Genomic DNA, 16,403 nt, shown 5'->3' with positions numbered 1-16,403 from the left:
AAAATAAGGGATGTGCCGGGCGTGGTGGCTCACGCCTTTAATCCCAGCACTCGGGAGGCAGAGGCAGGTGGATTTCTGAGTTCGAGGCCAGCATTGTCTACAAAGTGAGTTCCAGGACAGCCAGAGCTATATAGAGAAACCCTCTCTCAAAAAAACAAAACAAAACAAGCAAACAAAACAAAAAAAAAAAAAACCCAAAAAATATGGGATGCTTATTTTTTAAAGACTCCAGTTCAGGGTCAGTTGTTCTGCTGAAAACCCCCTATTTGCCTCCCAGACTCCCATAATTCGTTTTTCTTTGCATGCAACCCCCTAACTTACATTGCTATTAAAACACAGTGAATTGCAATTTTTTAAATATTTATTTTTATTTTATCTGTATGAACTTTTGGCCTGCATGTGTGTGACCACACCACATATGTCCCTGCTCCCTGCAAAGGTCAAAAGAAGACATCAAATCCAAATAAGGGGAGTTCCACGTGATGTTGGATGCTAGGGAACAGCTAGTTCTAATGGAAGAGCTGCCAGTGATCTCACCTGACAGCGCTTGGATTCTACATTTTTCCTCTGATAGGAAGTTTTTTTTTTTTTTAAAGACATTCCTTAAATACTAGTTTTTACTAGTTGTTGTTTTTTTTTTAAGTATCAGACAACACAGATGTATACAGCAAGATAGAAATCTCATCGACTTCTCCACGTGTGTCACTGTGATTAGGTTTCTACATCTCATAGTCTGTCGAACCTTGGAAAGAGGGTTGCTGGATCTTTGCTAAATTTTCACACTGCACAGTGGTTGAGCTTACCTGAAGGTCTCCAGGAACTCTGCAGGCCAGATGTGTTTGGAGGACATCTCTGCATGGTGTGCCAGTGAGGACCTTCCCTCAAGCAGGGCTCTGTCCAGTAGCCCCAGGGACTGCTCAATCCTGAGTCCAATACTCCGGGGTCCTCACTGGGGCTAAACCTCTAACATCTCTGGAAGCCGCTTCAAGGTGTCAGTTTCAAGCCCTGTGTGGGAGAGGCAGAGGTGGCCGAAATGGGGCCTTGCTTGCCACTGCCACAGCAACTCAGCTGAAACATGATTCTTTCTGGACAGGTCGCCTCTTTCTTGGTAGCTCAAGTGCGAAAACTGAATGACAGTAATGGCCGTCGTTCCCAGCTCTGTGATGGGGGCCTCAAGACTTGGCTGCGGAGGACACACGTGGACAGAGCCAAGGCTGGGGAAGGGCTTGAGGCGGTGAGTGACTCCCATACCAGGCGAATGGAGAAACCAGGGGTGGAAAGAAGGTTGAGGAGCGGGCATCCGGGTTTTTCCTCGGCCCCGCCACTAAGCTGCCATGCATAACCGTCTGTGACCTCCAGGCGGCGCCGGAACCGCATCTCAGAGATCGAGGAGCTCTGGTGCTGCGAAACCAGAGGCAGGGGCTGAGGGATGGGAAGCTGGCCTGGTGGGAGGTTCTGGAAGACACCGACTTGGCCCTACGTTTAGAAAGTCCTTTGTGAGCCTGGGGCAGGGTTCGGAAAGTGGATAGGGCTACTTTGTGGAACAGGGATGGGGAAGCATCGAAGAGTCTTTCCGGAACATGGAGCAGGAAGGAGTTTTCAACACAGCCACTTGGGAAAGTCGTGTGTGTGTGTGTGTGTGTGTGTGTGTGTGTGTGTGTGTGTGTGTGTGTCTGTGTGTCTGTGTGTCTGTGTGTCTGTGTGTGTCTGTGTGTCTGTTTCTCTGTGTGCCTGTGTATCTCTCTGTGTGTGTCTGTCTCTATGTGTATGTTTGTTTATCTGTGTGTGTGTCTGTGTGTGTGTGTGTCTGTCTGTCTGTCTGTCTGTCTGTGTTTCTCTGTGTGCCTGTGTATCTCTCTGTGTGTGTCTGTGTGTGTGTGTCTGTGTGTGTGTGTCTGTGTTTCTCTGTGTGCCTGTGTATCTGTGTGTGTCTGTCTCTGTGTGTATGTTTGTTTGTGTATCTGTGTGTGTGTGTATGTGTCTTTGTATCTATGACTGTGTGTGTTGACCAGCAGACATGAGCCAGGGTGTACATGTGCACATCTGTATGTAGCTCGTATGTTCATGCATTTCCACACCTGGCTGTAGACGTGGGCTTGCGTATGCATGTGGTATTGAATACTGGTCTAAGAGTTACATGTGCGAGTGAATTGCAGGGATGGAAGGGTCTTGATTCTTTATCTCCAAATCTCCATCTCCAGACTCCCAAAGTGGCAAAGATCCAGGTCCAGGCGACTTGGCCTAGCATGGATCTTCTGCAGGTGCCTCTGAATCCTAGCACCAGGGTGACCCACGTCCTGAAGCTGTTCACAGAGCACCTCAACCCTGGCTCACAGCCTGAAGAGGGCAGTGAGAACCCAAACAGCCTTCTCTCACAGTAAGTGCCACCTCCCTGAGGCAGGAGCCTCCCTTCTGCCCTGCATGGTGTGGGGAAGGGTGGGGTTTGGTCCCTTCCAGCTGAAGGCCATGAGGAGTTACACATGTCTGTCCCTCGCCTTCCTCTTTCTGTGGTGGTCAGCCTTTTTTAGAACTTCTTGGCTCCAAATAATAATGAAAAGGGCCACCATTCATTACTGATTTTAGTATATATTAATAAACAGCTACTGTAGATCAGACAGTGCATGGAATGCTAAGATGGCAACGAAAGGCCTTAACAGAGGGGCTGGAGAGACAGCCCAGTGGTTAAGAGCACTGACTACTGTTGCAGAGGACTGGAGTTCGGTTCCCAGCTGCCCCAGGCTGGCAGCCCATGACCACCTGTGACTCCAGCTCCAGGGTATACAGCAATCTGACCTCCACAGACACCCACACACATGTGCATGTACACCACCCCCAACTCGTAATTAAACATAAATAGCCAGCAGTGGTGTGGCCCACGCCTTTAATCCCAGCACTTGGGAAGGCAGAGGCAGACAGATCTCTGAGTTTCAGGCCAGTCTGGTCTACAAAGCAAGTTCCTGGACAGCTAGGGCTCTTAAATAGAGAAACTCTGTGTCAAAAAAAAAAAGAAAGAAAGAAAGAAAGAAAGAAAGAAAGAAAGAAAGAAAGAAAGAGAGAGAGAAAGAGAGAGAGAAAGAGGAAAAAGAGAAGAGAAGAGAAGAAAAAAGAAAAGGAAAAATGAAAAAGGAAAGAAACAAAAGGAAGACAGACAGACAAGAAGGAAGGAAGAAACAAACAAACAAAAGAATAGAAATAAATATTAAAAAAATAACCAGCCCGGCAGTGGTGTTGCACGCCTTTAATCCCAGCACTCGGGAGGCAGAGGCAGGTGGATTTCTGAGTTCGAGGCCAGCCTGGTCTTCAAAATGAGTTCCAGGACAGCTAGGGCTACACAGAGAAACCCTGTCTCGAAAAAAACAAAAACAAACAACAACAACAAAGGTTCTGGCCTTTACAGGCTCATGCCATGAGAAAAGAGACAGACATAAATTAAGTAGCCGAGTCAAGTTAAACACTATATTGTCTTATATAACATGAATTGCACTGAGGTGCCTACTGTAACCTGAGGAGCAAACAAGGCTTCGGGGCACAGAACCCTGCATGTGCAGAGGTCCTAAGGAAGCAAGAAACGGTGTGGCCAAATGCATCAGGGGGCTGATACGTAGTTGTCATTCCCAGGCACGAGGAGTAGCAGCGGGAGTCCTCGGGAGCTTCCTTCCTGGGGTTGGCACAAAGACCCCCAGAGTATCAGCCCTTACCAAGTGTCTGACCCAATTCCTTCTGATACTGATGAGAAATCAAAGGCCCAGAGGGTAGGGCATGTCCAAAGACACAAAGCTATTCAGAGGTAGATCCTGGAGCCGAATTCAGGATACCTATAATCATCATCGGATAATTATATACTTGTATTGTTATAACCCACACATAATCATACAATGTCCACATTCCTCCTTGATGTAGAATCCGGTTCTCACAGCAGGGTACTTTCTCCACTTGTCCCGCTGACCTCACTCCCTGAAGCCCACTTCTGACGCTCACTGGCAGAGCACCTGGGGCTGATCTTTCCCAAGGACTGCCTCCCTGCCTCTCACTTCCCCTCTCTGCCCCTGGAGGCTGGCCTCTTTCATTGGCTCCTGTTCTCTCAGAAGAGTCCTCAGGCCCTTCCTACTAGGACCAGAAATCCCTGAGGATGCTCCTTTCAGACCTGGGGTGGCCATGCCTTGTGTAGCAGAGCCCAGCAGGCGTTTTTTCTCTGTCTTACAGTAACACGAAGCCGGTCACCTTCCTGGTTTATGAAGTTGGAGGAAATATTGGTAAGTTCCCTGGTGGGAAGTGAATCTACGGGGTGGGGGGTGGGGGGTGGGGCTTCAGACTTCTGTCTCCCCTGCCGTGAGGGTCAAGATGAGCAAGGCTGACTTAGCAACTCTTCCTTTGTGGGCAGCTCTACCCAGAGCTGACTCCTGGCTGGTGTTTGGTGTGAAAGCTGTCAGTGCTCCCACCCTAGGGAAGGGGAGTCTCAGTCCTGAATGTGGATGTCTTTATGGACCCTGTAGGCTCGGTAGCACCTGGCTCCAAGTGTCCTTGCTTTGTGAGAGCCAGGGACAAGCAATGACCCTCAAACTTGAGTAGGGCATTAGAGTCTTTCAGGACTGTGATGAGAAATGGCGGTATCTTGTGAACTTGTGTTTCTAATAATTTCCCCGTGCATTTGAGGCTGCTGGTCCAAGGGTCCAGACTTTCCTCAGAGAGCCAGTGGCCAAGAAGGGGAGACAACACCAGGTCCACGAGCTTTGGGTGATGGAAGGAGTGTTAGAGGCTAGGGAAGGTATTTTAGGAGCTTGCCAGATCCACCAGGGGGCGCTGGAATGCATGCTTATATGGCTGTATCAGCCCTGAAGGCTGCTGGTCCTTGACACCGCTGGTGTGGATGCTTGGGGACTGCATTTCCTGGCAAAGCATCTTCTACTAACAGAAGTCTCTTCAGAAAAAGGGGATAACTGTGAGCCACGGCAAGGCTCCTATAATCAGAGGGTGGTACCTTGCCTGGGGAGAGGCTCTTGGAAAGATAACAGCATCTTTCCCTGCCACAGTCTCAACCTCTGGAATCCCGCTTCTCCACAGGTGAACGTCGCCTGGACCCAGATGCCTACCTCTTGGATTTGTACCGTGCCAACCCCCATGGAGAATGGGTCATCAGACAGAGCCCCACCTAAGAAACAGCCTGGAGATCTAGTCTGGCAGCAGAGCTGGTCACATGGGAAGGCCAGGTCTTCATCCAAAGTCCCCCTTACAGGAAATACCTCTTCTATGGCAGGCAGCACAGAGCTGACAGGCCTGCCCCTCACCACATACACAGAGCCCCGGAGGATGCTACCTGGGTACCTGCATCTCTCCAGGGGTTTGTCCACAATTTCCAGACACAAAGGGAATAAAAACTGTGACAACTCTCTCAGGAACAGGCAGAAGTTTCCAGAAAAATATTGCTCCGGAGGCATCCCCACGGTACGAAGTGGGAAACCCCTTGTTTTCTCTGAGACCCATGCCTGAGGCCACAGACAGCCCTAGGATAGCTGCACAGGTGACTACCTTCCCTTTGTACTCTCGAGTCTTACACGCTGTTTTACAGGCCTGTGTCATTTTATAGCATATTTAAGTTGCTTCAACATTAAACGCACAACTAGCTCAAGGCCATGTTCACCTTGCTCTCCCCAGCCTGGCTCACGGTGGGTGTTGTTGTTTGGGCAGCTGACTGGAGCTGGGAGATAAAACACTTTGCTGTGCTAGCCCATGGGATCTGGCCACACCTTCACTCTGTCCAGCAGGGCCAGAGGCGGTGCCTAGAGTAGGAGGCCCGGATGGGAGGAAGGGCAGCATTGCTTACCTCCAACACCTTATGACCCCAGCTCTACCCCTTCTTTCTCCTTGGGGGAAGTGAAGCCTCATTCATTCATTCATTCATTCAATAATGAATATGTTGAGCATCTAATTTATACTAAAAGTTTTGTAAACTCCACCTCCAGTGTCTCCATCTCAGCTCTCCTCAGTAGACTCTGAGATAAAGATTGAAGAGCAGGTGGTGCTCCCTGGAGTCTGGAGAGTGAGCATATGAGAAAGAAGGGGAGGCCACCATCCGCAGGTACATTAGCAAACAAGTTGCCACAATGGGCAAATAGAGCTTACTTCTGCCGAGGGACCCTGAGAACCAATGTAGACACTGTGTCCATTTGAGTCACCCCATCCCAGGGATAAAGAACAAGGGTGGCGGGCACGTGGGAGCACGGCGGTAGGAGTCAAGTCCAGCCACTGGATACAGGCTGCTCCCGACTACGATGGGCATTGCCAGGCTGACTGAGGGCCTGGGCGAGCGGCTCTGAATGCCAGTGAGCTCTTGACTAGAGATAGAGGCGCAGTTCAAAATGGTTACTGTACACGGACGGACTCTGTGATCCTGGAGGGATGGATGTGGGTTTGCACTGGTAACATCTGCTTCATCCTATGGCACGCTGATGGTGGTAATTGATGATGGTGATGGGGATGAGGGTGATCCTGTGGTTAGGAGCTCATGAAGTAAAGAGCTGCAAATAATTATAGAAAGACCGACAGCACTTCTTCAGGCCTAAAGCCTGTAACCATGGTGCTGGCGGTAATGGAGGTTGTGGTTGTGGTGGTGGTGATGATGATGGTGGTGGTGGTGGTGGTGGTGATGATGATGGTGATAATCTCAATCATGGGAAAAGCCTTGCACTGAAAACCTAGAAGACTCTCAAGCATTTAAAGCAGTGATCTGGTCCGTTCCTGGTCTCCAAGCTGCCTACGCCCCTGACCACCTCTCCACAGTCATCTGCCTTTGCACAACCAGACACATGCACCTCCTTGTAGGTCCCCAGAGAACCCGAGTCCATCTCTGCTTCAGAGCTCTTACCCTTCCACTTGTCTTCATATAGAATCCCTTCCCATGGCTCCTTCCATGTCAGGTCTCAGGTCAAATGTCCCTTCATTCATTCATTCTCTCTCTCTCTCTTTGTGTGTGTGTGTGTGTGTGTGTGTGTGTGTGTGATACATGACTCTTTTCATCATTAATTATTTTCTTAGCATTTAACACTGCCTGCAATAGTCCTGTTGACTGAGTTTTTACTCCGTCTCCCTGACTAGGGAGCAGCCCCTCGGGGGGGGCAGAGACCACTATAAATGCATAGTAAAAACTGCTCGCCTGGATGAACAAATGTGTTCACATTCTGTCCTCTGTACCTCAGCTGGTCTTCTGTCTCCATCTGACCTGCCTGTTTGGTAGACACAGATGAGAAAACTCATAGGGCTTGTGCCATATCACCGTCCTCCAAACCATCCCCTTATTCAGGAGAAGCAGGCAGCCTGCAGTGGTAACTGCTACTCTCCTCACGTGGGTGGGTCTCAGCCCCTGTGCTGGTCTCCTTGCATACCTCGTTCACTTTCTCAACTAGCAGGAATGACCCCCAAGTTCTGTAGTTAGAGAGTTGGTTGACCTTGGCAGGAGGTAGGCAGGTGTGTTGGATGTTCTGTGGGAGCCCCAGGTTGGCTGTGTGCTACCACTGCAGGCGGGAAGCCCTGGCTGCGGGGGAGGAGCCCAGTTCAATCGCATGTCCGTTACCCCATTCATCTTCTGTGGTATCTGAGACCTCATCGCTTTCCAGCCAGTGTCATCTTCATGATTGATGATCTCACAGCAGCTCCTCTGCCGGCTTAGCACAACTCACAGTGGGGGCCCAGCTTCTGCAGGCTCTGCAGTCTGGGCTGGAGTCCCCGAGCCTCTTAGGAACCAAATCACATCCTCCCCAAACCCATACTTAAAACTCAGACCCTCGAGTGACTGTATTTGGAAAGGAAGCCTTTAAGGCGCTTCATATCCAAATTAAAGTGAGTTAAAGTTTTAAGAAGCCATAGTGCAGGGTGCTAGCCAATAGTATTGGTGCCCTGACTGGAAAAGGAGGCATCGTGGGAGCCCTCTCCCCACCCAAAGCACACAGGAAAGGCCAGGTGAGGACATAGAGAAGGGGCAGACAGTCGGAAGGCACATTGTGACAGGCCTAAAGTCTAGACATCCAAGAGTAAATAAAGCCTTAGACACTGTGCTGTCTGCAAGGGACCAACAAATCTGCTAAGGTTCCTATAGCAGGGCACCCCCACTCCCACTTGTCTGAGAGGAAGAATGGTGGGAATTAACCAGAAGTCCTCAAATGGGCAGGGCAAAGGGTGGCAGTGGCACCAAGCAAGAGATGAGAGTACCCTGGTGGCCAAGGGCATACTTCCCCGGGGGGGGGAGAGGCAGCATTTAGCAGGGCTACCCAGGGTCAGACATAGCCTTGGATCCCATTCCATGTGCGCAGGCTGCGGGTAGTCTGCCCAGTACTCTGTGTTAGGAACGTGTGGGGTTTAGAGTGCTCCAGATCTGGGCCCTCCAATGCAAGCCTGTGGGCAACTGGGGCTCAGAGCTACTGGGAGTTCTGTGCCTCAGTCGTGTGGGCCGTGGGCCGTCCCCCTAGCGATAGAGTATATCCTGCATCCTGCGGATTCCCCTTCCTGGTTAAGAGCTGTTGGGGGCGGGGAGCAGGGATGATGGGGGACAGATTTTGCCTGACAGATTTCTCCACAACCCCAGCGATGCCAATGTACAGGCAGGCTAACCGCTTCCGTGACAGGCAAGACCTTGGACAGAGTACCCCAATGACATGTACCGGTGTCATGGGTGCCCGGGTGGCGTGGCGGGTAGAATGAGCCTGTGATGCATCCAACAAGGCACGTGACACTTGAACAGATTCCAGACTGTTGTAAACGAACCAGCCATAAGGATTGCTGGCCGCAAAGACCTGAAAATAGAAGGAGCTGGCAAAATTCTAGCTGGTCGCCTTGAAATTCACCCAGGGTGTATGAATCAGAGAGGCCTTCCGGCAGCTAGGGCAGAGGGACAGCTCAGTCCACCCTACAGCTCTCTCATCCCGTTCCTTTTCCCCACCCCCAACCTTCAGTCAAATCAGGGATTTGCTATTCAGTACAGGAGGTGGGGTTTATGGGGGTGGGGGGGGGGCGTCCTATCCCGGAAGTCTGGGCCCTACACTGTGGGAGAGAGCGAGACCCAGAAGTGCTGCCCAGCGGAGGATGAGGGCAGGGAGGCTGCGGGGCAAGCTGTATTCTGAAGCCACCAGCCCTCTTCCTCGGTGGTAAAGACCCGGATAACCTGTTTCTCACGGGTCAGTGATGTCTGTGAACTCCCAACATACAGCAACAGAATTCCCTCCCTCAGCTACAGGAATCCAAACAGAGGCCACATTTCCTCTTGAGTCTGCAGTCTGGTGGAAGAAATGAGAAACGTTAACATAGGGCACCTCACAAATTGCTGTGTGGTTACAACTGGCAACCGAGGAGAACAGGATGGGGATGGTGGGAGGGAGCAGGGTCCCTCAGTGTGTGGAGAGGGGAACTAGAACAGTGCTAGAGTTTCCCCATAGTGTATGGAGAGAGAGGGGTGCTTCCAGAGATGTGGCGCTTCAACACAGTGGAGTTTAAGGGGAGGCTCGCCGGTAAGCAAGCGGTAGGTGGAAGGACCGCCCCCCTCCCCAAGCATCGAGGAACAGTGCGCTGGAGCTAAAGTGTAAGGAAGTTGTTTCCTGACATAGACGCTGCAGGCTGGGGTATCCCTAGTGGTGACAGAACAGTGAGCTGCCTGGTGATGACATGCATTCCAGGAGGGTTTGGAAGAAGGAAACCACCAACTTGGACTTCTGAGCCTACTCAAGGCTGTCTCAGCTCCCCCTAAACACAGCTCTTAATGTCTCTGCAAGAGCCTGTCCTGCTGGTGGGCTTCAAGTACCTGCATGAGCTCTCGCTGTCAGGCACGCCAGTGTGTGTGTGTGTGTGTGTGTGTGTGTGCGCGCGTGCGTGTGGGTGGTGGTGGTAGTCGTGGTGGTGATGGTGTCACACATTTTGGGTGGCCTTGGTTGAATACCTCTGCTCTCTGAGACTTCCTTCTATACTGAAATTCTATACTGAGAGAGCAAGCATTCAGCGATCTTCTCTGGCGTCTGGGGCAGTGGATTAGGATGCAGTTCCACAAGATGCCGCTGGGGGCAGAGCAGCGCGGGCTCTGGTTCCTCCGAGCCTGGCAGGTGCTTCCAGGTTTGGGGCAAATGACACTCAAAGACCAAGACCACCTTTCTTTCTTGTCCCTTATCCTTAGAAATTACAAGGATAGGTGCAAGGAAGGACGCCTTTTAGGCGTCCTTCAGGGACGTTATCCCCGCACTGGGAACAGTGGGGTTTATCTGCCTGGGTTTTCAGGCCTGAAAAGGAAAAGTGTGTGTGTGTGTGTGTGTGTTGGGTTGACAAATCCCTAGAACCAAGGCTGGGTGGTGGAGAGGAAAATGACACTGCTGTCCCAACCCCCACCGTGGGCTGCCAAAGGGACAGTCTATGCATTACGCCCACCCTTACCCAGCCACTTTGTATTCCGGGGGAGGGGAATGGGAGCCACTTGTCATTGTCCCTGAATGCTGGCAGGCGGCCCAGGGAGGGGCTCCCCAATAGGGAATCCGCAGCTGTCTGTCTTTAAGGTAAAATTACCGTAATTACCCCAATTACCAAATCCATCAAGAGCTTTGGACTGAGGAGAGCAGAGAACAATGGGCCCTGATGGATCTGAGGGGAGGGTGGGAGTGCGTCACAGAGAGGGGTGGGTGGGAGCAAGCCTAACAGGGCTGCAAGGGATGGGGAAATACAGGAAATCCCACTTTTCCCTCTCGTTAAGATTCTTCTTATGAAAAATATACGACCACACACACACACACCCTCTTTGGTTCTTTACCTTTCATGGAACCCCATGCCTTGTGGCCACCTGACTTGGACCTTGTTTGTACCCTCAGAGAGCTCAAAGTAAGAAGCGGAGAAAAGGCAAATGGCTGTGCCAGGGAGGCCCTGAGCAAACCCCTTGGCAAGCCGTGTCCTCTGGCCCAGCAGCAGCCTTGGGCTCCCCTCCCATGAGGGTGGCTCCCATTCCCTCTTGCTCTGCATGCTCCAGACGCCAGGCTCCATGCTGTTTTCCTTGGGGTACTCTAACCCTGCCCCACTTGGATCCATCCCCAAGGGATGTTAGTTAGGGTCTGCTCAGGCCAGGTCTAGCTGAGCAGACATTTTGAGAATAAGTCTCAGGGAGAGCCTTTGGCTTTTCCACTGGTAATTCCTTCAGCTCGTGGCCAGATTTTTAAAATTAACTTTTAAAATTTAATTTACTTAACTTTTATTAAAGTTCAATTTTAAAGAAAGTCTGTGGTATCATTACTTACTGAACCACATGTGTGGTATGAGTCACACATACCCTTTGAGACCCGTCAGGGCCAGCAAGGTGTCCCAGTGGTTCAGGTTCTAGGCCAAGACTGATGGCTGAGTTCTATCCCTGGGACCCACATGGTAGAAGGAGAGAACAGACTCTGGAAACTTGTGTTTTGACCTCCATGTGTCATGTGTATTATGGAATGTGTGCGTGTACACATGCATATGCATACACATGCATGCACACCCATGCACGTTTTAAAAAATTCCAAAAGAGCCAGGCAGTGGTGGTGCACGCCTTTAATCCCAGCACTTAGGAGGCAGAGGCAGGCGGATTTCTGAGTTCGAGGGCAGCCTGGTCTACAGAGTGAGTTCCAGGACAGCCAGGGCTATACAGAGAAACCCTGTCTCAAAAAAAACAAAACAAACAAACAAAAAAATCTGAAAGAAAGCAATGTTCAAAAGTCTCCTTAATATCTGGCAGTCGGTAGTAGCCCTTTTAAATTAGTAACATTGAGTTCATTTGTAAGGTACAAAAATTCTAATACTTAACATCAATACTATATTTGATATTCTGTGAGGCACCGGCTTCTCATTTCTACTTTTATCACACACCCTCCACACTGAAATATGTATACACTATGTGACAGTTTCTAAAAATTATCTATTTAAGTCCAGTGTGGTGGTGCACACCTTCAAAGACAGAGGCAGGTGGATCTCTGTGAGTTTGAGGTCAGCCTGGTCCACAGAGTGAGTTCCAGGATAGCCAGGGCTACATAGTAAGATCCTATTAAATATTTATTCTTGTGTGTATGGGTGCTTTGACTGCACGTACATCTGTATATCATGTGTATGCCTGGTGTCCACAGAGGCCAGAAGAGGGCACTGGATCCCTCTGAAACTGGAGTTACAAGTTGTGAGCGGCCATGTGGGTGCTGGGAACTGAACCTGGGTCCCCCACAAGAGCAGCAAGTGCTCTAAACTGCTGAGTGAACAACTCTCTAGCTCCTCACATCAAGCTTTGAAAGACTGGCTGTGGACAGAAGCCAGGTGGGTGATGTCACAAGCTCCAAGTCCCTCAGCAGAGAAGTTCCCCTAGAACAGCCATGTGCCCTGTGAAGAGGCAGGCAGGACAGTCTGCTCGTTAGCAACCCCTCTCCTAAAACTTCCCCATAAGCAGCTGGCTCAGGGGGCCGATCAATCACGGGTGCTTATAGCTCCTGGCCACCTTCTTATGGGTCAGGCATACAGGGAGCCTTTCATTTTTACAAAAACATAGCAAGTCCATGTTTCCCACATTGCCAGTGCTTAGGTAATGGAGCCCAGCTAACAGACTGGGGCCACTGGGAAAATCAGCTGTGACCCCTTCAGTGCCTCCCACTGCCCCCTTCCAAGCTTTCGACAGCTCACCTCTCATCAGACACTGGTTCCCAGAACTCCTAGAGGAGCCCAGGCAGTGTGGAAGGCCCCACTGTGGCCAGGGACCACCTTGCTGAGAAAGCAGAGCCTTGCCCAGCCTCAGGAAGGATTTTGAACATCCAGGGTTGGGGGTTTCATTGCTCACCCAGGCCCACTGTGGGTGACCCCTCAGAAGTCTAGTCAAGTGACTGGTTTTACTGCCTTACCAAGCATAGGTCACTCACTATTTGTCACTGTTTGCTTTCGTTAGACCCTAACCACAACTCAGAAAAGACAGACCGGAAGGCTAGTGCTTACATCCTTATGAGGTCAGCTGACATCATACCTTAACTTTAAGAATCAGACCAGGCAGCCAGGCCCTCTGTGCCACACCCCTTGATGGTTGGATGTCAACAGGATTGGGGAACACCCCTTGGCTGACTGAGACTGAGACCAGAGTGTAGGCAAGCCTGGGTCACCACTGATGGCACGGACCCAAAGCCCCAATTATAAAACTTGGCCTTGTCTACAACTCCAAGGTAACTGTGGTGGTTTGAATATGCTTGGCCCAGGGAGTGGCACTATTAGGAGGTGTGGCCTTGTTGGAGTTGGTGTGTCACTGTGGGAGTGGGCTTTAAGACAGAGACAGACAGACAGCCTGTGGAAGGGAAGGATCTGTGATCTGGAAGACTGACAGCTGAGTACCAGGGAACTCTCTATGGGTAAGGAAAGTGTCTTAGCTAGACCAGAGAGGGTGGCATGGATTATCGAGTAACGTTTGTCCAAATTCTTTGGAACTGTGCCGCTAAAATAAGAGCGTTTACTGTTTAGGAATGCTGTTTACACACAATAAAGTTTTAGGAAGACCTCAAAGGGTTAAAAATAAGGTTCAAGTTCAGCTGCTGTTCCGAATAAATGAGTTAATAACGCTGCCCTGCCAAGCCTGTTAGCTTGGAGCCCAGTGTGAGAGTGCACAAGTAAATGGTAACCATGGTAACGTGGAAGCAAGACTTTTGCTCAGTAAGTGGGGCAAGGAGGGGAGGGAACCCAGAGGGCAGTTGGGGTGGGGGTCTACTTTCAGCCTGGAGGGAAGGCCTGTGAACCTGGCCTCTGAGGCTGTGGAATTCTCCTGGGCCAGAGGAAGTTCCCTCATCACCTGTCTGCATCTTCTGGCTCTGGGGCTATTGACACACACACACAGCTTAGACCCTGCAGTCCTTAAACACCTAACCACCCAGGACAGCAGAAGACAGGAGTCATGGCTTCCATGTACCATATATCCCTCAAGTCTGAGCCAAAAGAAAGATCCAACACTCAGCCTGCTTTCACCCACAGTGAAGGCACTTTGTCACAAGCTCAACCTGGCACACAGTCCCTTTAGTCCTCAGGACACATTCATGGAAGAGACACAGATAACTGATGTTCAGAGAGGTCAAGTGACTGGCCCAAGGTCACACAGCTCTGAGTGCATTTGAACCCAGGTATTGCTAGCTACCACACAGCCTGACTCTGGGTCGGTCTGAACACTTGCCCACACTAAGAGCAAATGACACCATGTATACGAATATGGAAAAAGTAACTTATTTACCATTTTTGGGAGGGGCCAAATTTTAGAGAAGGGACTCAGTCACCTCCGCATTGTCCAGGATAGAAACAAAGAAATAGAAGTTAGGATACCCACTTCTGCAGGTTCAACCATCTTGTTCCTGGGAAGATGTGTGGGGATCCTGGAGTCTGGGCTCCGGGGTGGATCATGTTCACCAACAGCACAGGGCTTTCTGCAGGAAGTTGCATCTCGCTGGCTCACTCTGATGCTCAGGCATGCATTGTTACATCTCCCTAGGTTCCACCCACTATCCAATCCCCAGGTCCCTCAGACAGGCTGCTTCCAGTTCTCCAGACCCTGGGTCTGTCAGTTCTTGCTCTTCCCAGAATGCAAGGCCCTGGCAGCTTCAAGTGGTCCGGTCCTGTCTTCTTCAGTATGACCTGTCTCTCACCCCAGCCCTGCTCTTCCTCGGGCCTGGAGGACCTTTGCAGGAGTGAGGCCAGTGCTGCACACAAGCCTCTCTGCAGCCCCAGGAGATGGCCTCATTCTGCCTATCTTGTTTCCAGCCCTGGCTGGCCCTTCAACACAACAGCCTGTCAGCAGCCGGGGCCTCCTCACAGCTCCCCTTCCGTCCAGGTTTGTTTTGAATTCACAGCTCATTTGCAGATCAAAGCAGGCAGGGACATCCAGGGTCTAAGAGCTCAGACAGCCCCTCCTTACCCTGCAGCCAGGTAGCCCCAAAGCTGGAGGGCAAGGGCTCCCCTTTGGATGCTTTGGAGGCAAGGGATTTGGGACCTAGCTCAGGGTTCCCCCTCCACAATGGAGCCAGAGGTTGACAGGTGGGGGAGGCTATGGTCCAACTACTGGCATCAACCCCTCCTCCGGAGCCTGAGCAGGACAAGGACAGTTAATTCCTCTGGTGTTATCAGCTGGGCACAGGCACTGGTTGCATAGCAACCCAGATTGCTCTCTGTCTCCAGTGCTGGGGGAAAAAAAATCAGTATTTTTTTTTCCAAGTCTCCATCAATGAATGAGCTGGAGATGGGCCTGGGGCAGCCCAGCCACCCGGCCCTCACGCAGCCATTTTGCAGGAAGCAACCTCCTCCCCTCAACACACTGATAACCCTTTGGACGTCCCCACTCTCAAAGTCTTCACCTTTTCACCTCCCACTTGCCAGGCTGGGGGTGGAAAGGTCCTTCTGTCTTCTGGTGGAGTGATGGGTGTGGAGTGTTCAGGGAGTAGGGACAGCCTGGGCTCAGGCTGGTGGGGCACAGGCTAGGGAGCCTCAGCCAGCCCTGAGATCAAAACAGAGTTTCCCACTCTGTGCAGTGTACTTGCCCAGCATGCACTAGGCTCTGGGTTTGATCTCCAGCCCTGCACAGACTGGATGTCATGGCTCACATGACTGTAATTGCAGCCCCTGGGAGGTGGGGCAGTTAGAAATTCAAGTACCTAGCTACATAGCTAGTTTGAGGCCAGAATGAGCTACAGGGGACCCTACCTTTAAAAAAAAATATTATGTTCTGTTTGGCTGGTTTTGGTTTTTGAGACAGGGGTTCTCTGTGTATCCCTGGTTATCCTGGAACTCCATCTGTAGGTCAGGCTGACCTTGAACTCAGAGAGACCTGCCTGCCTCTGCCCCCCTCCTGCTGCCCAAGTGCTGGGATGAAGGAAGAATGCTAAAGCTACAAGGAGAAAGTGTCTCAACAACAACAACAACAGCAGCAACAACAATAATAACAATAAATTCTTGAGCACTTTGGCTACCTGGCCGTAAATCCTTTTTTTTCTGGAGAGAAGCTAGGCTGTCCTTTCCTCCAGGTCCTTTCTGATGTAATGTAAATATTTATATAAAATCTATAAGATAATCATAATTTTATATTTACATATAATATAAATGTATATGAATATGTTTCTATTTGTGTTAATTATATTATGTTTATAATATATTATGTTGTGTTAGTAATTATTAAATTGTAAGAAGTATATAAACGTGAAATAACCTCACTTGATGCTAATCTCTGTGGCTGTCTCTTTCTCAAGGGCTCTCGATCATGGCTACAGCACCTGTCACAAGGACACACTTGTGGTCAATCCCCTTCTTCATGAGCCGATGTTGTGAACAAGTGGGGCATTAACTCCTCCAGTGGCTCAGCCCAGCCTGAATTCTGCCAGCGTGTGTGTGTGTGTGTGTGTGTGTGTGTGCGTGCGTGCGTGCGT

At 50.5% G+C, this 16,403-nt stretch overlaps 1 protein-coding gene across 2 annotated transcripts in view; it reads left to right on the top strand.

Annotated features, from left to right (window-relative positions):
- The window catches only part of Arhgap40 (Rho GTPase activating protein 40), a 39,377-nt gene extending 32,926 nt beyond the window's left edge, over nt 1-6,451 (top strand). For both annotated transcript variants that reach the window (XM_021156780.3, XM_085832662.1), the window contains exons 12-15: nt 1,094-1,234; nt 2,202-2,377; nt 4,204-4,253; nt 5,062-6,451. In XM_021156780.3, the coding sequence (XP_021012439.1) occupies nt 1,094-1,234; nt 2,202-2,377; nt 4,204-4,253; nt 5,062-5,153 (459 nt within the window). In that variant the 3' untranslated portion in view covers nt 5,154-6,451. The remainder of the gene's footprint in view (nt 1-1,093; nt 1,235-2,201; nt 2,378-4,203; nt 4,254-5,061) is intronic.
- The last annotated feature ends 9,952 nt before the right edge of the window (nt 6,452-16,403 follow it).

The sequence above is a fragment of the Mus caroli genome, unplaced genomic scaffold (assembly GCF_978045245.1).
Source record: "Mus caroli unplaced genomic scaffold, Mus_caroli_1 scaffold_2, whole genome shotgun sequence".
NCBI classification, from domain to species: domain Eukaryota; kingdom Metazoa; phylum Chordata; class Mammalia; order Rodentia; family Muridae; genus Mus; species Mus caroli.
This window is presented reverse-complemented; position numbering and strand designations above follow the sequence as displayed.